The sequence below is a fragment of the Meleagris gallopavo genome, chromosome 3 (genome assembly GCF_905368555.1).
Source record: "Meleagris gallopavo chromosome 3, MGAL_WU_HG_1.1, whole genome shotgun sequence".
Taxonomy (NCBI): Eukaryota; Metazoa; Chordata; class Aves; order Galliformes; family Phasianidae; genus Meleagris; species Meleagris gallopavo.
In genome coordinates, this window is record NC_139406.1 from 77,225,968 (window position 1) to 77,250,242 (window position 24,275).

The window sequence follows — 24,275 nt, forward strand, 5'->3', positions numbered from 1 at the left end:
CTTCATTCTGGATTAGCAGAAGAGTGAAAAAACCTGCTCGATTAAAGGCTACAGCCATCTTCCATGAATTTCTTATTCTAAGAACTCAGACACTGTTTCCAGACACAGAAACATGTCCCAAGACCTGTAACTCTATCAAAAGGCATCTGAGTCTAGAAGATTGGCTGGCATAGGTCTTCGTATATCCAGCAGCTCAGAACTTCCACAGACAGGCAGAAACTTCAAGAGCCAGCCTGCAGGTTATGCTAGAGTGAGAATCTCCCTTTGAAGGTGGATGCCCCACTTTACCTAAATCTAGAGTGATACTGGGATAATTAATGGGCCAGAGAGAGAGAAAGAAGTTATGGCTTGCCTGCTGGGAACTCAGCTTCAAATTCCCAATAAAATAATTACTAAATTATCCAAAGTAGAACAGCTTTCCTGGGAAAAGCCTGTACAGCTCCTCACCTTTCCTTGCAGTCTGGTGTGACAGCCCTCTTCTTCTATGTCCTCAAGTCCATTCTTCCGAAGAGGCACAAACACATTTAAAGTTTCTTCTCCCTTCACTCAACTAAGTAAAGGGTTTTCCAGTCATTTTTTTTTTTCCTTTTGTTAGAAAGACTTTAGCAGCGCAGTCTGGTTGGAGGCCTGTAGCTAGTGGCATTCCCCAAGGACTGGTGCGAGGTCCAGTCTTGTTTAACATCTTCATCAATGTCCTGGATGAAGGGATAGAGTGCACCCTCAGCAAGCTTGCTGATGATACAGATCTGGGAGAGCTGAGACATCAGTACAGATTAGGGGCAGGCCTGATGAAGAGGAGTTCTGCAGAGAAGGACACGGGTTTCCTGGTGGACAATAGGTTGGCTATCAGTGTGTCTGTGGGGCCAGGAATGCCAATGGTGTCCTGGGGTCCATAAAAATAGCACAGCCAGCAGGTCAAAGGGAGGTGATCCTCCTCCTCTCTTCTGTCCTTTTGGCCACTTTTGGAGTTGTGCCCACTTCTGAACTCCTCAGTTCAAAAAAGACAAGGGAACTTCTAGACAAAGTTCAGTCTGTTTAGCCTGGAGAAGAACTAGAGGGGATCTCAGCAGTATTTAAAGGGGGGTGACAAGTGGATGGGGCAGGATCTTTTCAGTCATGCCCAGAGCCAGGACAAGGGGCAATGGGCACAAAAGGAACACAGGAAGTACCTTAGGTACATGAGGAAAAACTTCTTTACTTTGAAGGTGACAGGGCACTGGAACTGGCTGCCCAGAAAGTTGCGGAGTCTCCTTCTCTGGAGATACTCAAAACCTGCCTGCACAGTTTCCTGTGTGACTTGTTGCAGGGAACTTGCTTTAGCAGGAGGGTTGGACTACATGGATCTCCAGAGGTCCCTTCCAAACCCAGCAACTCTGTAAACTATCTAATTGTAAAAGATTTGTGCCCAGTACTCTTAGTTGCTGCTGGTCTGTGACATCAGCCCAGAGCTGGTCTTTACTTGTCATTTCTTCTTTTGATGGGATACTTTTTTCTTAGATACTCCATTTTCACTATTGCATCTGGGCTCTTGGTAGAATCTGAGTATCTTCTGAACAATGAGAAATACATATCTTGAGAGTCCATGACACACCTACTCATCTCTCCTAAGCAACATCTAAATGATGTTTTTAGAAGAGGAAGATCATAAAATTTGTAATGCAGAACTAAAAAATTGTTTCTCTAGGTCACTTAAAATGGAACGCGTAGATTTAGGTTGAAAAATATGAAATATTTTAAAGTCAAAACAGTCTATCTAGTTACGACTGCTTATTCTCATTTGAAAGAAAAACTATTTGAACATGTTTATCATGCCAACACGAATACATTTCTTTAAATCAACACTATAAATCTAATCTACATATAGTTGCAAACTAAAAATGACAGTGATACGGTAACAATTATCCTTTTTGCTCAAAAGAGTACACTCTGATTATGTTCCAGTTTTATCTATCAGATGTTATAGGGCATTTTTTTCACTTCAGCGTAATTTAGTTAGCCCATGTTCTAAAAATGCTTCATTTCTGCTGACAAATGAAATTTGCAGTGCAAAATGAGATACAGAATCTTCCTGAATAATGCCAGAGACCTGAGGCAGTGGCCATCAGAAATAGGACAGAGAGTGCCTAAGCTCTGCAGAGATGATCAGAAGAGCGGATGCATCTAATTGGACTTAGCGACCTACACTGAATAGCCATTAGCTTCCAAGTGTGATCTCGGTCACTAAAATCATCTACACCTGAATGCCTATGACTGCCTTTCCCTACTGTCAGGAAAAAAAAAAGAAAAAAAGAAAAAAAAAAAGAGAGAGAGAGAGAGAGAGGAGAGTTAGGAAAGATTGTACTTGGCTCCAATAAGAGCTAACGGCAGAGTTGTCAGAGATCTCAATTAGAACAGAGGAGACGTGGGTGGGATTAATCTGACTAAAATACCTCTAATGTATTCACCTTTGTCTGAGCCAACCTAGGTCCTGTTTTTAGTCAATGAAGAGTTAGTACAGTCAGTGATTTTAAAGCGCTATTTATCTTATCCTAAAGTAAGTACTTGCATTTGGTCACAAGGACTGCACACTAGATTCACTGATTTTATGGATTATTTCTTCTTTATCACTAAAGAGGATCTTAGTCAACCTGGGCATGCAAAGATGATGACAGCTACATTACAGATATAGAACTGAGGTCAGATAAGTCACTGTCCATCATTCTAACCATTGTGGCTCAAGATCATGAATTCATCCCCCTCATCTCACCAAACAACTTCTATAACCACCAGAAGAAGAGCAATTGACAGTTCAGCTCTTAAAACTGTTCCATTTCCTATATTCAACTGGCCCAGGCACTGGAACAGAGATTCAGTCCCCATCTACAGCCCAGAACTTCTAAAAGTAACCAAAGGAGATGCATGAATTGAAATCTCCCCTTTTCTGAATCACAAATGTTCAGAGATTTATGCAAGACAGAGGAGCTCCAACAAGATCTGCCATCCCCATGGGATGACCTGCTGGTTCAACTGAAAGACCATTCCAAAAATGTAGAGGTGAGAGTTTTGAAACAAACAGGGACAGGTGATGAAGACCCTACTGCACCCACAGCTACCACACACAAAATCTTGGCGGGCGGTCACCTCTTCTTGCTTAGCTCTAGGATATGAGACGTCAGGGTAGTGCAGGCTTGAACCAGAACATGGCATTTGGCTTTTGAAAGCAGAGATGTGTATTTTAATCTTCCTGTGAAGTCTGCTTAGGTCCTGTTGTATCCATGGAGACAGAGTCTTTAATAACTCCCTGTGCTAGCAGGTCAAGTAAGCAAATCTACACAGCTCCATAGCAACAGACGAGAAATTAAAGTGGATCCCATCAGTAAAATATGCAGAAGGGCTCTGTGCATACAGAATGATTATCTGGAAATGCTTTTATTTTAAAAATCAGCAGTAGCTACCTTGTGTAGGCCCAACATGAGATGCTAAAAGACTAGAGGAAAGCAGAAGTAAATGAGAAAAACAAATATGGCCAAAATCTACCACAACTGCTTCTGTTAGATCCTATGTTACAAAAGATTTTAAAAACTTTATTGTCCCAAATAACATTATGAAATACATATAGAAAAAACTGAGAAGGGTGAAATTAAAGTAAATAAATGCTGTGCACTATCAGATCTGAATGTGAGGATGGTTACACCATCTACTCCGACATGCACAAAAGCAATGCAATCAAAGCACACACACACTTCTGAGAAAGATGACATAAGCTTCCTCCATTTTATTGCCTAGGTGATGTTTTACAAAGTAGATGAAAAGCTCTCCAGAAGCACAAGTAATTGACCACTGTGTATTGGTTCTTTGCCAAATATTGAGCTACTTAAAAATCTAATGCTCAAGTCATCCTCATCAGGTTTAACTTACTCAGGGAAGCTGAGCTTTTGCTCTTCTTCTTGCTTCTGCACACTCTAGAGAATTTATGTTTTATGCTTATAAATAAGCACAGCCACATCAAATGATTGTTATTAAATCAAACACTTTATGAAGAAAGAAAAAGAAACTAGTATATGGACAACTTATGGGCATAGGCAAAATGCTCCATCAGTTTATTATCAGAAGGAGAGAGAAATTATAGTGAGGCCACTCTCAAAATGGAAGTGAAAGCACAACTCAGAACAATGAATCTCTTTGCATGATACAGGATCCATTCCACTTAGTACATTCTGTCAATCTGTTTTTGTATTCTATACCTTTGTTCCTGAACAACAGGGACAACAGTTCTATTATTTTCCCACTGCTTGCGGAAGTTCAGTACTGAAAATAAACAAAACCCATGCATATATAAAATAAGATGTTGTTGGATAAATGTGTCAGTAAAACATGTTTTTCTAATATTTTTTTTTATTCTTCCCAAGATGAAACATAAGAAAAATCCTATCATTATACCCTTCTGCAATCAGAAAGGTTGAGTTCTTGAAGCTTATTTCCAGAACTGCCTCTAAGAAAAACCATTCAGTGAACTCATGCACCAACTAATCTGTTCTAAAGATGAAGCACATACAATGTATTGGATTATCACTATTACTCCTATCTTATTACACTGAAGTGAGCAAGAGGGCTGACAAAAGATCTGTAACATTGTTCAGCCAGATCTCAGCAATATAATCTAAATCAGACCTTTTCTGTTCTGTCTTTAAAACAGAAAGTGACTCTGCTTTTAGAATACTTACAGATATGGAAGTAGAGTATCAATATGTATAAACTTATGTGTTAATTTTACAATACCAGGTTAACTTCTCACTAGCCTATGCTTGCACAGAATGACCTCAAGAGTAAGTTCCTGGACATTTAGCGTGCTGCGAATCTAATGCTCACACACCAAACATCACAAAAAGATGAGCAGGAAGAGCATGATGCTTTAACAGTTAGACTTGCATTTCTTGTTTCATCTGTTTAAGTTATTTAGATCTAACCGTAATGTTTGCAAATGCTATGAGTCCTATTATCCCTAGTCTCCTTTATGTTAACTGTGATCAGCTCTAATGTCAAATAAAGAAGCATCTGCACCTACTCAGTGCTCACAACCAACTTATGGCCAATAGAGCCTGCTCCACCTGCCCTTCTAAAAATCCTAATAGTTCTAGCACCCTAAGATAAGATTAATCCATTCAGATTGAGACATCCTGCCCAAAGGCTCATTTCTTTATGACTTGACAAATCTACCAGGAAAAAGCAGAAAAGATCATAATGGAAATACATGCTGAATGCAATGTTACTTCTAATGGCTCAAAGTTAAATAACATTTTGAATTGAATAGTGATTGCTAAAATTACTTTACGTATTCTTTTATGTCTATGAACTCATTGTAAGTAAAATGGCAGTACGCAGAAATTAAATACAGGACAGGAAAAGCACAAGCTGCGCCTTGCAACTACTTAGCAACAGATTTGTGTGATGAACTGTTTAAAGAAAAACAAAAAAAAAACAAAAAAACCCCACCCCTCTGGATAACGCAGACTCACAGAGTCACCAGGATTTGAAGAGACCTCTGGAGATCCAGCTCGCAAGACCTACCTCGTGAGCCCCACTCATGTTTAGCTGGAACAGGCTGCCCAGAACTGTGTCCTGCTGAGTTTTGAACATCTTCATGGATAGTCACTACACAGTATCTTGGAGCAACCTGTACTGCATTTGAGCAGCGTCACAGGAAAAAAACTGTTTCCCTGTGTTCAGATGGAATTCCACATTTTTTAATTTGTGCTCAATGTCCACTGTCCTACAAAGCTAGGTGTTCTGAGTGGTAGCAGCCTCTGAGACTCTCCCATTAATTTAAATAGAACAAAGTTTCAATACCTACCTAATTCAAACCCAAAGTGTTACCAGTTTAGCCAGAGCCAGCAATAGATGGTCAAGTGTTTTACCAACAGTGAAAGAGAATAATTTTTTGTAGCTTGCTGCTACCTGGAGTGGTTTTTACTGAAATGAGCTGGGAGTGATGAACAGCCAGCCTTTACAAGACTTGGGAGCTGACCCTAACTGCTGCTCACCTAGGACCCCTTTCATGCAATTATGCATACATCACAGAATGGCTTGGGTTGGAAGGGACCTATCAAGGTGCAAAAGGGACAAGGGTGGGAAAATCTTAATGCTTTGCAAGTCCTAATAATTTAAACTTCAGTTACTCAATGGGTTCTCAGAGACAGCTCCAACAATAGCTCATTCAGTAAGCTGGACCAAGGCTGCCCATGGCATCAGAGATAAGAAGGCAATGATCGGAACTTTTGTCAAAAATGCTGAACACATTCTTAAGTTATGATGCTCATGGACACTGAAATGCAAGTACAGCTTTGTGTTATTTTAAACATACAAGACTTAAAAAGTTATTGACAACTCTTGCTCAAGATTCCTTTCTTTATCCACATATTTTTGTTAGTTTATCATGACTTTCCAACTTGCGGGACCGGATTTTGAACCCTTGCACTAAGCATTCTTACAGAAGGCAAAAAAATGAGATGAGAAAGATTGTCAAAGCAAAATAGTTCCACTATTCTTAAGATCTACACATGAGGTGTGGGAATTCAGGATGGATCCTCCAAAGAAGCAGCAGCACAAGAAGGTGAATACTTAGAAATGTCTATGCTGTTTATTTACTTACAGAAGCTGCAGAATACAGCACAGTATCGTGACTCAGAATTAGGACTAGTGTTAATTAAACTTATTGAGTCTTATTGCAGAGCCACTTCCTGTAGTGCATTCTCTGTTGCTTTTATTACTGCAAAAACGAATCACACTCCCAAGAGGGAATAACTTCTGAAATCTTGAAATTAAAAGGCCTCCAACTCAATCCTGAAGAGGACTCTATGTACCTTCTCTAATGTAACTGTCTTTGCCATTCCTTCCTGAGAAACAGCCACAGATTTTAAGCTAAATTCACCTATAATACTGCTGTGGTTTACATTTGATGCATAGTAAAAACATTATCAACTATTATCAACAAATGCATAACATTTGTGTGCTTATAAATCTTTCAAAGGTTAGCAAGATGTAGCGATAATGTATTCCAGGATTAAGTATGGTTCATTATGCAAACAACATAAATTATGAAGGACATCCAAATCTTGTTTGATAATACTTCAAGAACAGAGAATGACTTAGATTCTTAGGCTGTTAAAGAAAAGAAACCGATGTCATATTTCATAATTTGAAGTGTAGAAAAGAGAGATTAAGTGATACTGCTAGCATAAAAGAAAAGCACTGGAGCTTGGGAACAGCCTAAAAAAGTCCCAAGGGTTCATTCGCAGTGCTATCCCACTCTGACATTTCCTGAATTATCTAAATATTTGTGTTAGAGTTTCTTCTGAAATTCAGCATGTTCCAAGAAGACAGCTCCGGAAAACAATAAATTTTCTGCAAAACAATATGCATTTTGAAGGTGTACACTGAAGTGCTCACACAAAAAATGTAGCACAGGACACAGTCCATAAAAGTTATAGGTAGACTGGATTTTTGTATCTTACATCTAGCTCATGCTAGCCATTATCACAAGGCATTCCAGATAAATAACTGTGTAGAGATTATTTTCATAAATCAGAAAGGACTCATGGTAGAGATAAAGATACTATGCACAACTCTTTTTGCACTGAAATCTGAGGGATCCAGCTGTATATAGAACTGTATGTACGACAAGGATATACTGCTGCTACTCTCCTCCCACAACCATTTCCTTTCTACTATTCCCCTGTTACTCCCTGCAAGTTTTGCTACAAGACAATGCCTTCTCTTAGTACAAGGGCCATATCTTCCCAAGTCACTAGAAATTCATGCACAAAAATGTCACAGGGAATGGACTGGATCCACTTGAAACCAAGAGACAGCAATGGGAACCATTTCCTGCCTGAAGAGTTTTGATGGATCCCAGGAGCAACAATCCGGAGCTCCAGAGGTCAGTTTCCAAACTTACAGGTTAATGAGCACAGAAGTACTGATTCCTACTCCACCTATATGAACAAAGCACATTAAGAGAAAGCTACAAAGACAACAAGCTAAAGCTGCAAATGAATGGATGAGGATGTCAGTATGTCTGTCTTACCCCAAAATAACATTAAAAGCAGTCAAATAAGCAGTACACTAATAAAAAAAGTTGATTTGGAATCCTTTTTATTGACTATTTTTTCACATCAAGTGAATTAAAACTCTACTCAGATTGCTTTTGCCCTTTTAGCCTTTCAACTGACATTCACACAACCTTACTGATGTTTCTACTATTTCAAAAATTTAACTGAAACTGCTCAGGTAACCCAAAATGTAGTGAGAGAAGAGGTACAGACAAATATGAATATGTGAGCAGAGAAGAGCAATAAAGCTGGAGAAAGGAGTAGAAAACATGACTTATGAGGAGTGGCTGAGGGAATTGTGGTTGGTCTGTAAAAAAAAAAAGGCTGAGGGGAGAGACCTCCCTGCTCTCTACAAGTGCCTGAAAGAAGACTGTAGCAAGGAAAGTGCTGGTCTCTTTTCTCAGGTGACAAGTAATAAGATGCAAGGAAATGGTTTCAAGCTGCACCAGGGCGGGTTTAGACTGGACATTTGAAGAATTTATTTATGGAGAGAGTGGTCAATCATTGAAACAGGCTGCCCAGGCAAGTGATGTACTCCCCATCCCAGGAGGTATCTAAGTGACGTGTGAAGCGGCACTGAGGCATACAGTTTAGTAATAGAGCTTAGCAGGTCGCACTGATGGTTGGACTTCATGATCTTGGTTTTCTGCAACCTAGATGATTCTATGTTTCTATGATAAGCCTAATATTGGAAAGGAATTGTCTAAAAAGTAAATATTGTTAAATACTTAGACTAAATCAGTTGAAAGATCTGAAATCATAGAATCACATAATCATTAACGTTGGAAAGACCTCTAAGATCATCTAGTCCAACCACCAACCCATGCCTGTGACCACTCTAGTTCATCACTCAGTGCCACACCTATTGTTTTCTTGAAAACTTCCAGGATGTTGACTCCACCACCACCCAAGCAGCCTGTTCCAGTGCCTCACCACTCACTACAGAGAAGAGACATTTCCTAAAATCCAACCAGAGCCTCCCCTGATGCAACTTAAGGCCATCATCTCTTGTCCTATTGCTGGTCACCTAGGAGAAGAGGCTGATCCCCACCTCACTACAACCTCCCTCTGGGAGTTGTAGAGAGCAATACAGTCTCCCCCGAGCTTCCTCTTCTCCAGACTAAACAATCCCAGTTCCTTCAGCCACTCTTCACAAGACTTGTGCTCCAGTCCCCTCATCAGCACTGTTGCCCTTCTCTGGACACGCTCCAGTGCCTCAATGTCTTTATTGTAGTAAGGAGCCCAAAACTGAGCACAGTACTTGAGGTACAGCCCCACAAATGCCAAGTATAGAGGGATGATCACTTCCCTGCTCCTGTTGGCTACACTATTTCTGATATATGCCAGCATTCTTAGGCACCTGGGCACACTGCAGGCTCACGTTCAGCTGACCGTCCACTAACTCCCCCAGATCCTTTTCCTCTGTCCATTAAAAATGAAGGCTACTTCTGACAACTAATGGAAAAGTGTATTAAATTACCATTGCCATTTAAATTTAATAATTGAAAACAATGAAGTCATTTATTGAAACACATGCATAACTCATCCATGTGTAGAGGACTCTTCAGTATAATAAACTTAAAAAAATTCTTTATACACATTTCCTTAAGCTATGCCTGAAGCATATACAAAATGGTTTTGAGAGCCACGTTTGCAGATTTGACTGACGTTTACAATATTCTCCACATTTTACCTGCATCAAATTCCTTGATTTTAATGAAATAAGAAACAAATCTTAAAAAAAGGAATATAATCTAGCACCATTATGCAAACTAATGAGAGACTGAGAACACACAAGTAATATAGGAGCTATGAAATGATTTGAAGAACTTTGCAAGGATAGAGGTAAGTCAGACTTAATCAGCCCTTTCAAAGACCAAGCCAGTGAAGAGTTTTTGCAACTGATTCTCTGCTATTTCTGATCTCAGAAATATAATTCTGGAAAAATCTGAGATGACTCCTCATGAAAATGTCTAAAATGCTTCTAGATGTAAAATAACTCTGGAAACAATATAGCCATGAGGTATCTGAGCTCATAAACCATGTCAGTTCTGCAGCTGGCTCTGCACAGAGTCAAAACACCCTGTCTCCCAGTTTAATTAAATAACAGTGAAAATATCCTGGCCATTTGTAATCAAGAGCTAAAGGCAGAAATATCCTGACAATCTGCAATCAAGAGCTGTCTGTATGTGATTCACAAATACATTTTATATCTACTCATTAAAATTACAGCAGCCCATGACACACCAGGACATTTAGTCTGGGATGTGTAACAAGCAGGTGCTGATTTAATTGGTGGTCTAAGGTGGCCCATTAGCTTGAGGCAATGGGAGACAAGCTCTTCATTCAGACAATGCACCATGGAGTTACATCTGCATAACTCGCATATGCACTCTACCCATTATCCTGTCTTGATTTGTCATGCTGTATCCTGAGAGCTATTGCAGCCTGATGGCATAAACTTTAGGCAGAGTCTAACCATCAATCTAACAACATTAGAAGACTATAATTTGTTGTTTTGATAGCAAGATTAATTTATTTTGGCCAGTGAACTATGCATACAATTACCATGAAATAGGATAAAATATATTTCAGTTGTTATTTGACATCACCAGCCAGCCTCATAAAAGAAAGTGAAGACATCAATTAATTACATTTCCATGAAAAAGCTAACACTTGCAGTGTTTTCAAACCTTGCAGGTGGTTCCATAGAAAGAACATAATTATCTTTTTTATTTACTATCAACATTAGCTGTATCACAGGCAGCACAATACAAAGCATCTGGACACCTGTAGATGTAATTGTCAATTAGAGAGTGTAATTACTTAAATGAAAGGAACTATGTCATACTCACCGGGCTTTACAAGGCTTGTCTTTGTATCCTTCTTATATCGAGCCAGCGGTGAGTTTCCTTCGTTCATTGTTCCTGCACTGAATTTCTTCCTGGAGAAGTCTCCATCGCTACCGGTGCAAAAACTGATTGGGCTGTGTCCAGCATCAGAAGGAGTCTTAACTGGAGATACTGACTGGCTACTAGGACAGCCAGTGTCATCTGAAGAGAAAAGGGAAAACATCAAACTTTCTAACTAGTAAGTACAGAAGTTAGCAGACATATAGGCTACAACTATCTACAGTCTTACAGGACACATCTCAAATCGGCTCAGTAACCTGGCAAGTACCTATTATTTTCTCCCATTTATGGTGGACTAAAATTATGAGTGCTTGTTTCATATGTCTAACAAAGGTAAAAGCAGGGGCTACACAATAGCAATTTGTACTGAAGAAAAGCTCTTTTGAATTAGCAATATTAGAGGATGCTATGGCATTAACAAATGTGCACAAGGCATGAGAATGGATCATGTTACTTTATCTGTAGTGGATGGAAATGAGCAGGGGACACATATGCCTCATGTCCCCATGTGAGCAAGAGAACTATCTACCAATAGAACTATCTTGATTTAAATATAGTCTACAAACACAAAGTCAAGATTTTCATTTATCTGCAATTAGTAAAGGTTTCTCAAGATTATTTTTTCTTTTAAAGTGACTGCAGAGCTTTTCCATTTTTAACAAGTGGATGTAAGTTACCTCTTTCTGAAAAAGGGCACATGATATATGGACTGCTTTTGTTAAAGCAGAATTCTACTGAGGGAACACTCATACTGCAAACACCAGTAATCACTACTTGGAATACAGCAGCATTTCTGATCTTCAGGAATATAAACACTCCAGCTCTTAACAATTACATGCAAAGTAGAAAGTCAGAGTCGAGACAAAACCCACATACCACTCCTCTCACCTCCTTCATCTAAATCCCTCTTGAATAATCACTTCTCTTGTAAAAGTCACGGTGGTTTTACAGAAAGGCAACAAAACCAAACACACTACCCTGACTCTGGGAACCCTTCAATATTCTCTCCAGGAGAAATGTAATTGTTTGTTCTCTCCCAGGACAAAATGAAAGCTGCCATCTTACTTATGCAATTTCACTCTGTTCCCAGAGCATTACCTTTACCTAATATGAAACTCAAGTACCTGCAGCTGAGCCAAGTAATCTGCATGACCATACTGTACCTACCACTTCCATCCTGTTCATAACAGAGGCCAAGCCTGATTCTGCATGGGCAGATTGTTCAGTCAGTACACAATCATGTGTTTATGAGAAGGACACCCTAAACTGGCTAATCTTCCCATGACACCCTCCCTAGCAAAGAGAAGCCTTGCTATTGTTAACTATTGCTCCCTCAGTACAGTGTAATACCTGCATCCTTCCATGTGCAAAAGCTTTCCCAGTGTATGGTTACTCTACCATTCTTTTCCTTTTATCCTTTCCGATCATATAAACATCACAATATAACAACACAGAGAAGAGAAGACGCAGCTTTCTGCCAGATCAGTGCCTATTTCCTTTTCTCAAGGGTTCAGAGTCTCTTCTTCAGGCTGAACGAATCTTACTGACAGCTTAGTGAATCAGAATGGCTGAGAGAGCTCTGGAATTGTATATAAGCAGTCTTCTCTTTAGAAGCACACCAACATTTATAATCAAATATTCTTACGAAGAAGTGTATATTCATGCAGTTTAATTTTTCTCACAACCTTTGCACTTTCTTTATGTTTCTTTATGTAGAATCATTTTCAAAACTCTGTGTTAAAAAAAAAAAAAGACTAAAGATGACAACTGAAAAATAAACTAGTTACTTCATATCTCCATCAACAAAATCACTGTAATTCCTGTCAAGGTTTTGCAAACCTTACTGAAGTGTTTTACATGGGAGACTTCATTGAGCTATGGGGGGGTTCCATCTGGAGAACCTCAAGAACCGATGGAACTGTGTAATAATGAAATAGCTAAGCTGCAGCATTAAGAATTAGGGCATTAAAAACAAACAAGTAAACACATCTCTGAGATAGGAAAACAGTAGCTAAAGAAAGCATGCAAGAACAAGCATTTTAATTTCAAACCCTCCTACCACTGCTTCTTGTAACACATCACCTTGTACGATCAGATTACCCCATATAACCTACATAACCATATGCTTAAGGACTACAGTGTTTGCTGCAACAGGGCATTTATTAAATGAACAAATGAGCCTGGCATAAGGAACAATAGATCTCTGTGCAACCACTCATGACCTTTAGACCCACTGATAACCAGGTGAACACTCCAACTCCAGCTGAAGTAAATGAATTATTTTATTGAACTTCCATTCTTCTGACAGTTTGTTTTTACTGCATGTATAACTTCTATCCTTCTACAAGATACTAGCCAGAAGAATGAACACAAAATCATAAATTTTCCAAAATTTTCAACACTGTGACACACTTTTACATCAGCTTCTTGAGGTGTCTTTTAAGGAATCAAAATGTTTGCTATCACAAAAAGAATAGCTGCAAGTGAGACATGGGAGCTCATCATCGTGGGCAAGTGAGGTTGTGCTGTGCACCAACCTGCACCTCGCTGTTGTGCTACAGGTAGAACCCTGGAGAACACGAAGGTGCCATCCACATGCCCAGTGCAAGGCAGGTTCCCTGCACTTACCTTCATTTCTTCTTGCTAAAGAAGCCTTCAGCAATACAAAGGAGGTAGTGTGGGACTGAGATCTTCCCCATATCTGTCCAGAACTCTGCTGCAGCTCTGACAGAGAAGGTGAAAAATGCCAAGCTGTCCAGTATTAGGCCAAGGTAAGGAATCTGTTTTCAAAGCTGGCTATGGGGAAGTAGGAGTGAGTGAGCCAGAATGGAATTTACCTTCTGCTGAAGACACAGTGAGAATACAGTTTTCAGCAAGGTCTGTGGAGCACCTTATAACTTGGTAAGTCTTACCCAAAAAGGATTTCAGGTACAACTTCTAAGGGATACACTTGATTTATCTTTGCAGGCAAGAGTATCAGGATAGCAGAGAGAAAGCTGGCAAAAATTGCTGTGAAAGTCTACTGATCTTGCCTGTATTATTTACAAGCAAACAGAGGGAAAGCACTTAAGTAACACGTGGCTTTCATTGCTTTCCTTGCTATACTCATGGTGTCTTTTTTCAGAGCGGTCTCCCAAGAGTGTTCTGGAAGCAGCTCTTCCCTTCAAGCTTCAGCTGGATTTCATCACCAAAATGTTGTGCCTAACCCCTCTCCCAGTTCAGATATACTGGCCAAGTTCCAAAGCTAAGCATGGGATGATGTCTCCTCAAACATTCTCGGAAATTGCTTGGTGTCCTCTGATGTTTGCATGCACTGACAAACTTTCAAATACTAAAGACAAATGTGTTAAGGTGATAATACTCTTAGCAACTGACAAAAAAAGTGCTCTCACAGACTTTGGGACCACACATGATATTCTTCTCTGATCCTCTGAGCTCAGAAACTTTACAGTATCCACTGCAATTTGTTTTAGAGCCTTCGTTAGAAAAATACTGTCATTTCCTCAAGTCTTCAAGAAATACTACATATCCAACCCCCTTATTTAATCCATCTGGATAATTAATTATGCTCTTCCTGTAGAAGCACTCACTTATTTCTACTTTCCCTCCTAGCTGTCAGATTTAGTTCTGCGTTTTTACAAGTCTACACTTCCTGTCCCCTACCTGACCTCTTTTCTACTGTCACATTTTCATTTTCTCTCAAGGTTTCTCTGATCAGCGCTCAAACTTTGCACTCTCCAAAGAGATGTGGATTCCAGAACTAAACAAAGGATTCTAATGAACTTCAACCCACTCAGCATCCTGACTTCTCCCTGGAAGTTCCATTTCCATACATCCCTGTAAGGATGATGCACCATGAGTTGGTTATTGGCAATGAACCATCAAGACCATCTCACAATTTTTCAGGATAGTCTCTCAGAAGACTGGTCTGCCCCACAGTTTTAAATCCCTAGGAGCTGTTTTGGTGTTCTTCTGGTCTTGTAATGTGCGAGTCTTTATGAATTAATAAAAGTTGCTGGCAGACACCAAAGAATGTATCACCTAAGATCCATTTGCTAATGCTCTTTCTATAGTAAACAGATAGAAATAGGCTCCTCTAGAGGCTAAGTCAGCTGTATTTAGACTTCTCCAGAGAATACAAGCCGTATCAGTGCCTGGAGGACCTGCCTTCTCCACTGACTACATCAACCACCATGCTGACTTGGGCAGCTACACCAGTAGGTGTAAGGGCTCACTCCTCCACTAGAAAACATTATTAACAGGAAACTGACAATATCATTCTGGAAAAACTGGATAACACTGAGAACCAAAGGAAAGGGATGAAGTGTAACAGTATGAATGAAAGTGTACCTAAAAAGGCAGAGGTGGAGTATACTCACACCCACAACATGAGGCTTTAAAAGAAAGGAAACCAGCTCCCACTTCTGCATAATTCAGGGAGCACAGCTTAAAGCAAGCATATTCTCCTTGGTTCCTGTCTGTGCTATAGCATTTCGTTCTTACCACAGCCATTCCAACAGGCTCCTTCACACACTCCGGATGATTAGACATTTGCTACTAACAATCTGTCACCTGCAAACCAGAACAATTTTACAAAATTACAGACTGTGGACAAAAATATTCAATTACTTTACTAAAAGAAGAACTAAATGCTAAATGCTAAAATTTATGCTACTAGTTTTAGTCCATCTGATCAATGCCAAATTCATTCTAGATTTTTACAACCTACTGCGGTTGTGTTTAATTTCTACCCTGATGTAAAGGACAGTAGAAGAGCAACCAAAACTACAGTCCTGTCCAAAAAAGAGAAAAGGTTTATCTGACAAGGCCTACTTATATGAAATCCTGCTAAGCAAATTAATTCCACATTTAATCCCCATGTCTCTGCAGACAGAACTTGAATTAACTCTGCTCCATTTTGGCTGCAGTGAGGCAGGCTAGCAGCTCACCACTCCCTTAGGGCACGCAGGAAGGTTACACAGACTCTTGTCCTTGAAATGTCTCAAGGTTCGGGCAGACAAAGCCATGGCTGATGTGATGTAATGCTGGCAATGGTCCTTCTTCAAAAAAAAGGTTGTACAAACTACATACTCAGGAGTTTACTTCTTGATTCCACAGCTGGGGACCATCTTTTTTTTTTTTTTTTCCCCCCCCAATCCATCTTCCAAGCTATTTCAATGTTATACCTGCAAAAACTAACCCAGTAAGTAATATCAAAGATGACCCATCTCCAATTCCTTTTCTCTGTTCCTACCGTGAGTGTACAGACTCCCCCAAACCTGTTCTTTACCAGCTTGCATTTGTCATGCCAAGAGTCTGACCAGGCACTGCTTACAATTCAGCATGCAAGCTGCTCACTGCATTCAGCAAAAGGTGCCCTCTGCTCGCTCACAGCATGGTGAAAGTGTGACAGGCTTACTCTCTGCAGAAGAGGGGAGAGGACGGTCAAAGAAGATAGATTTATCCCTTCCTAAAGCCTAGGAATCTTTCACCAGGCAGTATTTCCCATAAACATGTCTCTACAGATATCAGCTAATGACATCTGACTGACAATAGCTGTTACTCTAAAGCAACAAATTTTAATTGACTTTGGCAGCGAACGATGCCTTTGCTAGTCTTCATTATTTTCGAACACTTCATTAATAAGTAGGACTGATGTGAGTTCTGGGAAACCATCTGAAAAAGGGCTATATAATTGCAGTTTACTAGCTTTGTAATTAAATTTATAGCATAGCTAATGGTACTGCTATTAGACAACAAAAGCTTAAAGGCCTGCTAGCAAAATATCAATAAAAAGAGTGCTGTTACTAGGAGAATGCTGTGATCAGGAATAGCACAGTCCCCGAGTTTTGATATCATGCCACAGAAAACATTTGGGCAATGTGTTTAATGCAGTAAAGGACTGAAAATCTACCTGAAATTTTTTAAAAAAAGTTTTAATTAAAGTAGAGGAAAGCACAGAGTCTTAAAAGAGAGAGAGAAAAAAATAATTCATTAGTTTTTAAGGAACTTCTGCAGAACTCTATGACCTCTTCTGATGCCAACTGTAGGCAGTGGAACCACTGCTGCTATTTGATTACATCAAATGCAACGAACGCTATGCATGTCATATCCACATCATGTGAAATGTACATGCGTACAGATAATTTTGAGTGTGTTTAATTCCATTGTGCAACAAGGGAAGAAGCGATAAATATTCTACCCAGTTTTGAAAGTACTTTTGTACAGAAAACATATAAAACAGATGACAAATAAAAGCCTAACTGTTCATCAAATGATATAAATGTTATATTCCTTGCTTCCCACACTGCTCTATCTCCATGGCTGACAGCGCACAATTGTGAGCCTTGAATAGTAGCTTGAATATCACCTCCTAAGGTTTACCTTCTAATGCTGCTTGGAAACCACACAGAGTCTATCCACTGTTGTAGTATGTGTATTTCTTTTTTCTTTTTTTCTTTTAATTGTTCTATCTCGGACTGGTATTTAGCATCACCATAGAACCCACTGATTGTATTTGCTGATCTATACGTCAAAACACTGATCCAAGATGTTAAGGACAGATATCAACCTTTTAAATGTACAATTATAATGTGAGAATTTCTTTTAAAGCATCATGATTCTATTATTTATTTTAATCCAAAAGTAATCAAAAACTTATGATTAGATAAATGTTTAATTTCCTCTACAAGCTGTGATGCTCTTCAGACACTTTTCAACTCAACACAAAATTGCAAGAAAACTACTTTAAAGCAAGAGTATTAGACTACATACTAGTATTGAAGAAAACATACCGTACAGCCTAGATTTTAGCCTTTACAGTCATCACAGGACACAGCAGACTGTAACAAATGCTACTAGAAAGGGACCAGCACTAAGTGTTCTCAGGACACAGTCCAAAAAGTCCCAGAGACAATGGGAATGCTTCTGCTGACTTCAGTAGGATCTGGGTCAGGTTGTAAAGTGCTGACAGATACATAAAAAGGTAACAACAAACATTCAAAAGGTCAAATATTTTGGCTTCCAGATGTTGTTGTGTAGTATAGACACAAAAGAATAGTTACGTAGTAAGAAGCAGTAGAGACTGAAGTTGAAAGGGATGCAGGGAAAGGCCAAGCACAGAGGAAAAGGCAGGCTGTGCTTCTTAGTACCTAGGCACTTTTCTCACTTCTATGTTTGGAACACATTTCTGCTGCACAGAAACAGAAATGGTGGATAACAGCATGAAGCAATAATAAATTATTGCATGCACGTTGGCCCAGCAGGAAATTCTCCAGGGAAACAGCAGGGAAAAAAGGAAGCATGTCACCAGCATCGCCTTTATGCAAAGGCCGTGAGTATGCTTTTAGAAGTAGACTTTGTTTCAATGTTTCTGGAAAATTAATATCAGAGTGATTGCTAAACTGCCTTACAGAGTGCTGCAATCAAACTCTCAGGGGAACAGCTCTACTTCAGAAGTTTGAAAAAGTGGCAAAAGCACTGTGCAAAAATGCAACTTCCAGCAGGAAGGCTGGAAAGAGGGGTGAGCTTTCAGAATCAGGCATTTGAGCACTTTTAAGTGTACAATTCAGTAACTGTGAGGAAAAAAGAAAAAAAAGAGCCAAGAAAGAACTACTGAAACAGAACATTTCTTCTTAAAACAACAAAGAAGAAGAACGGAACAGCTCACTGTTTCCACAATAATATCTGTATACATAAACTTACATACACAAGGAGTAATTGTATACATATACATATACATCAATAATAGGGTAATTATTTTAGTAGCTCATACTACTGCCCTAGGCTTAACCTTGTTGACTTGTTAAAACACTGCAAACTCATTTTCATCTAATTTTTTCCTATTCAGAAACACAAATTTAAGTACATACACTTCAGTGTTGGAGCCTCCAGGGCTGGCTGGTTTGTGACACAACCCACTGCAATGCTGTAGCAAAGATATGATTTATGAAGGTGACAGAAGGTGCAGCATTTCGTCCAGTAACACAGATTAACGGACCTTTACAAACTCCCCTCTCCTCCAACCTGTGGTGAGGGGTAGTGCATCCACACTATTTTAATACGGCTGTCGGGAGCCCACACCCTTTTTTTTGGTATATGCACTATGAACTCAGCTCTTCCATCCCTCAGCAGCTTGTCCAATTGGCACACAGTCTCAAAACTTCAGTGGACCATGCATGGCAGCCACTGAGCAGGCAACCGTGGGACTGCACTTCCTGCTACTGCTATGTTACACCCCAGAAATTACAGTGCAGCCACATCACCAGAACATATTTATTAAGGAACATGTTTTTAAAAGAAGATCTACATACTAGGAAAAAAAAAAAAAAAAAAAAAGAAATAAAGACTGAATTCAGGTCTGGAAACTTGAAAGGAAAAAACAAACAAACCCACATTTTTTGAACACTCTGGGGGAGTGAATCACAATCACTCACATACAGAGATACTGCTGTCTTTCAACAGCCTGTAGTACTGCATAATTTAGTTAAAAAGGGGATCAGTAGACAAGACTACAAAAAGTGGAACACTTTGCTACTGGAATAAAACAGTTTGTCTGGCTCATTAAGTCTGCTGCTGAACTGATGGTTAAATGCACAAGTGCTTCTTGCAAAGCTCCCCTACCTGCAGAAACTCGGCCAGCTGGCTTCTGGATGCAGGCTGAGTGCCCATAAAAAGGTAGCATTCCTCCTCGCAGTAAGAAATTCAAAATCTAAGCTATTCATAGGCAAAAAATAGGGAAAAAAAAAAAAAAAAAAAAAAGCAATGTCCTAATGAACTTTCTTTTAAAATTCAAAGCTACACAGACTATTATTGAGTTGGGCAATTCCAGGCTGCCTTCAATCCAACAAGCAATTAGCCGGTATCAAAAAGATGTGTACACACAATAAAAGCATAACACCCCACCCCCAGTATCCTATTTCTGATAAGGCAAACATTGCATGTGCAATGGCTGGAGGGTGCCTCCTTCCTCCTCAGTGCAGCCCCTTAGCCAGAGACCCACGAATGAATCATGTTCGTGGTGCTAAAATGCACTCTCCTCTTGCTGACAAAATGAGGGTGCGTGGCAGGTTCAATACCAGGAGATACTTATGAGGGAAACACTCATGAGATTGTGAATGCTCAGCAGCAGGCCAGCCAGACGATGATGCTGGGAGAGTGTTTTCTCATCACTTGACATACGAGTTCTGTGGCTGACATCCAAGCCGAAGGAGAGCAGAGGTTGAGGGTAGAGCAGTGCTCTCATATCAGATGACAAACAGGATCCCAGATGTGCTGAGATGTTACAGAGGGATTGTATGTGGTGAATACTGACACAAAGATTCAGCTTCCCAGACCACATTCAGAGCATCCACTTCAGTTTTCGTACAAACAAGGTATGCTAAAAGACATTTTATCAGGAATACTGCAGGAAAAACGGGTTGACAGTCCCACTGTGGTTCATGCAGTCTTACAAAGAGAAACGGACACAAAGTCAACTACAGAAACTTGACCAACACAAACAACTGAGCCTCTGATGCAGTCCTACAGGACAAGGAGGAGCTGATCATGCAGATTCAAGGCTTACCTCAGCCAGACCTAACAACTTCTTCATAAGAAACTACGTGGAAGAAAATGAACCATCTTTTGCTGATCGCTGAGTAGTACTTTTTGCTGTTGCCACCATACTCACACCATGACAGTTCCCAAAGAAACTTATCTTCCTGCCCTTTGCCTTCCTAAAGCATCTTTAATGATATCCAGAAGATACTGCTGCTCTGAGTTAGAGACAGAAATCCAAGCTTTCACTTATGCATCGGGACCAATATAAGCACACAAGGAAATGGACAATGCCAGAAAGGAATCAGATCCTCTAGGGGATTCTCTCTAGGGAGTCAGACAGGAAACACATATTTACTTGGGCTGAGGAAAAAAATTGGATCTTCTGGTGGGAAAAAGAAATCTACCCATTGTAATCACTTGGGTGTCATTATAAGAAAGGTAGACACCAACTCAGGAGGTTCAAAAGGAAAGGAACTGTACAATCCCCACAGCTTACCAAGAAACTTTTGAGTTTAATGATCACTACAGAACTTACAAAAAACACATTTATCCAAAAGCTCAGGAGCTTTACATATTGCCATCACACTGTCGTTCATCACACCCTCCATCTGCTCTCCTTTTTTGCTGCAAGTGGATTGCCACTAATTTTAAATCCACTTTCTGCACGCCACCCTCCAGTGAAGATAGAGAGGCTGGCTGGAAGCCCTACTGCTGCTGGGGATGTTCAGCCTACAATGGGTGTGTGGCAATACAGAAGGACTCTCAGTGAAAGGTAGCAAAGGGGCTTCAGAGAATGAGGAAATCAGGTATGCCAAGCTAAACCAAGACAGCATTCAAAGAAGGAAAGATGAATAGAACAAAAGTATCCCCAGCTGAGCTTGAGAGGAAGATTAAGGCAGCAGCACCACACTACTCAATGCCTATGTGAACAGTCTGACTTCCACAGCAAGCACAGAGCTGCTATGGGGAGTCATGAAATAGCCAGTGCAGCATGATGGGACAGCTTTGGCAGCACCATGCTGAGTAGGTCTGAAGAGCAGGATGCAAAACCAAAAGATTGGGGGGAAAAAAAAAAAAAGAAAACAAGAAAAAAAAACCACAACCATTTATGAGAGATCATAAAAAATTAATGCATCTGTAGAAAGCTTCGAATGATTTTATTTCTTGGATCCTAATGAGGAAGCAGGCAAACCCCAACAGGTAAGAGGGAGAGATGCACATGGCGTGGGAAAAATGCTCCAGCAGTCCTCAGATCGAAGCAGTTGTTTGTTTAACGACCTGCATTGTTTCGCAAACAATAACCAACAGATCACTGCTGAGCCTGGATTGCAAAATCTATCCAGGCTGAGAGGGAAATATTGGAATCAGGCACAGATACTGTGTTCCTCATCTAGGGAAATTCACTGCTTGTGTACACTGCTAAAGTACTGATTCTTGAGAGAAACAGCAAATTAGTGAAGAAAATGATAGACGTGACTATTTCTGACTGGGCTCAGTAACTGAAATACTTAATGAAAAAAGAAAAGGGAAGTTGAGGAACTTGCTCTGAAATGGAGTATTACAAAATGCTCACTGCAAGTCAGAGTTTTAGTGAGATAGAGAATGTTTCCAAAATACCAGCAATTAAAAACAAACTTTGAGTCACCAAATTATCTTTAAAACCACCACATGCATACAGTGCCAAGGGCTCTGTGATCTGACCCTCACAGCCACTGCCTATGTGCATGATTTCCTACGGGATGAAGCATTCTGCTGAGCTGGAGGAATACTCACAGCTACCGAGCAGCTGAGTGACTCACTGCTGGATGGGGACTTAGTGCTGAACTCCACAAATGCCAAAAGTTCAATACTGAGCACTCCCTGACACACACTGGGTCTGGAAAGCACACACTGTGGTCTACAGTGATTCCCTCTACTCCATGACCCAATGCCTAGCTCAGGGCAGGCTGCATGCTGCCTGGGGACAGAGTGAGCCTTCAAACACCCAAAGGTAACTTCCACGGAACAGGAACACGCCACCTGCACGCTGTGCTCCGACTCATGTGTGGAGGTCAATGTCACAAAGACAAACGAGTTAGATATCTGACCCACACCTTCGGCAGCCACCGCCCCACCTTGCAGGCTCTGGCTCATTGGGTTTCCACAGTTCCTCACGCAGACGCTGTGGGTTTTAAGGAAAATCCTTCTATTTAAGAAAGCGTTCCACAGCAATCAAACTGCCAGCTTCTTAGCAGCGGAGAGCTAAGCCCTCGGAACTCGAAATGGAAACATCTGGTGTCACTTACGGACACGAAGGAGAAGAGCAGATCTAAGTGCAGTGGGAATCGGGGGCTGCGCTGCCATAGGGCCGGCAGGTACCTGAGCAGAAGCTGTTGCTGCTGATGGTCCTGGCGGAGCCCCCGGAGGAGCTGGGCGGGTTGAACTCCCGGCTCTCCTCCTCCGAAAAGGGCGACTCTGAGGCGGGCGACACCTTGCGCTGCTGCGGCGGCTGCGGCCGGAGGACGAGGCGGGGGATGCGGCTGCGGGACAACTCCTTCTCCGCGTGCGCCTTCTGCTCCTCCTCGGGAAGGAAGGAAAGAAGCCCCCCGGCCTTCAGCGCCCGCTCCCGCCCTCCGCCTCTCGGACGCGCCCTCCGCCGCCCGCGGAGGCGGGCAGGAGGCGGCCTCCGCCCCCCGGAGGGTGCGGGCTCAGCCCGGCTCGGCTTTGCCGCCCGCGGCCGCCGCGCAGCGGGAAAAGGAAGAGGAGGCGGCGGCTGCGGCGTGGGGCGCCCCGAAGCGGCGGCGGTGGATCCCGCGGGCCCAGCCCGAGCCCCCGCCCGCCCCCTGCGGCACTCCGGCTCCAGCCTCACCCCTGGGGCCGCCGCCTCGCAGCCCCGGTTCCGCAGCCTCGTTCCAAACCCGGTCCCGCAGCCCCGCTCGTCCCTCAGCCCGAATTTCCCCGACCCCACAGCCCCCAGCCCCGCAGCCCGCCTTTCCCCCGCAGCCCACCGGTCTCGCCGCCTCCCGCCGCCCGTGCTCCGCCGCAGCCTTCTCCCGCCTGGCTCTCACCTTGCCGCTTTCCCGCATGGGCCCCATGGTGCTCAGTCACGGTGCAGCCCGGCGCGGACACCTGGCATGGGCGAGAAGGACGCGCTCAGCGGCTGCTGCTGCGGCGGCCGCTGCGCTGCGGGTGGCGGAGCCCGGCCCGGCCCCGCCGCTCCCCGCCCCGACACGTGGTGCCGCCGCCCGCCCGCCCTGGGGCGCTGAGTGCGGGGATCGGCAGCGGCTCCGATCCGGCTCCGGCGCTGCCCCGTGCTGCAGGTGCGGGATGGGGCCGCCTCGAGCAGCCGCCGCCGCCCGCTGAAGCCTACGGGGATTGTAGCGCGTTGAACGCGAGCAGCCTCAGCGCTGACTTTATTTGCAGTTTTATGGATTTCACGCTGAGGCGCCGGAGCTGAGACGTAACGGAGGCAGATGTTGTAGGGACGGGCGTGATGAATGCTCGGCTGTATAAATAGCGCAGCGTGTCAGAGGTTTTCTGCCGCTTGTTATTCAGTGACAGCTTTTTTACGGAACGTGTAGCGATGTGAAAACTCACTTTGTCCTCAGACAGTACGTTGCATAGTATATAGTATAGACTGTATTGTCTCACCGGGACAATTGGGGCTGACCCTACACCAGCCAACAGCCAACATGCGTGTGCTAACCTCGTCTGTCTGCTGCCCAGAAAGCGGAAGCACTGGCTAAAAGCCATGGGC

General features: G+C 41.9%; 1 protein-coding gene across 6 annotated transcripts in view; it reads right to left on the bottom strand.

Moving 5' to 3' along the window:
- The window catches only part of SYBU (syntabulin), a 42,185-nt gene extending 18,420 nt beyond the window's left edge, over nucleotides 1-23,765 (bottom strand). The window contains exons 1-3 of one of the 6 annotated variants that reach the window (XM_085221584.1): nucleotides 23,587-23,765; nucleotides 22,898-23,099; nucleotides 10,943-11,140 (exon numbers count right to left, since the gene is read on the bottom strand). In XM_085221584.1, the coding sequence (XP_085077710.1) occupies nucleotides 10,943-11,140; nucleotides 22,898-23,099; nucleotides 23,587-23,613 (427 nt within the window). In that variant the 5' untranslated portion in view covers nucleotides 23,614-23,765. Of the gene's footprint in view, nucleotides 1-10,942; nucleotides 11,141-15,502; nucleotides 15,524-22,824; nucleotides 23,100-23,586 lie in introns of those variants that run through there. The other 5 variants (XM_085221581.1, XM_085221580.1, XM_085221579.1 and 2 more) reach the window with 5 other exon arrangements.
- Nucleotides 23,766-24,275: the final 510 nt, after the last annotated feature.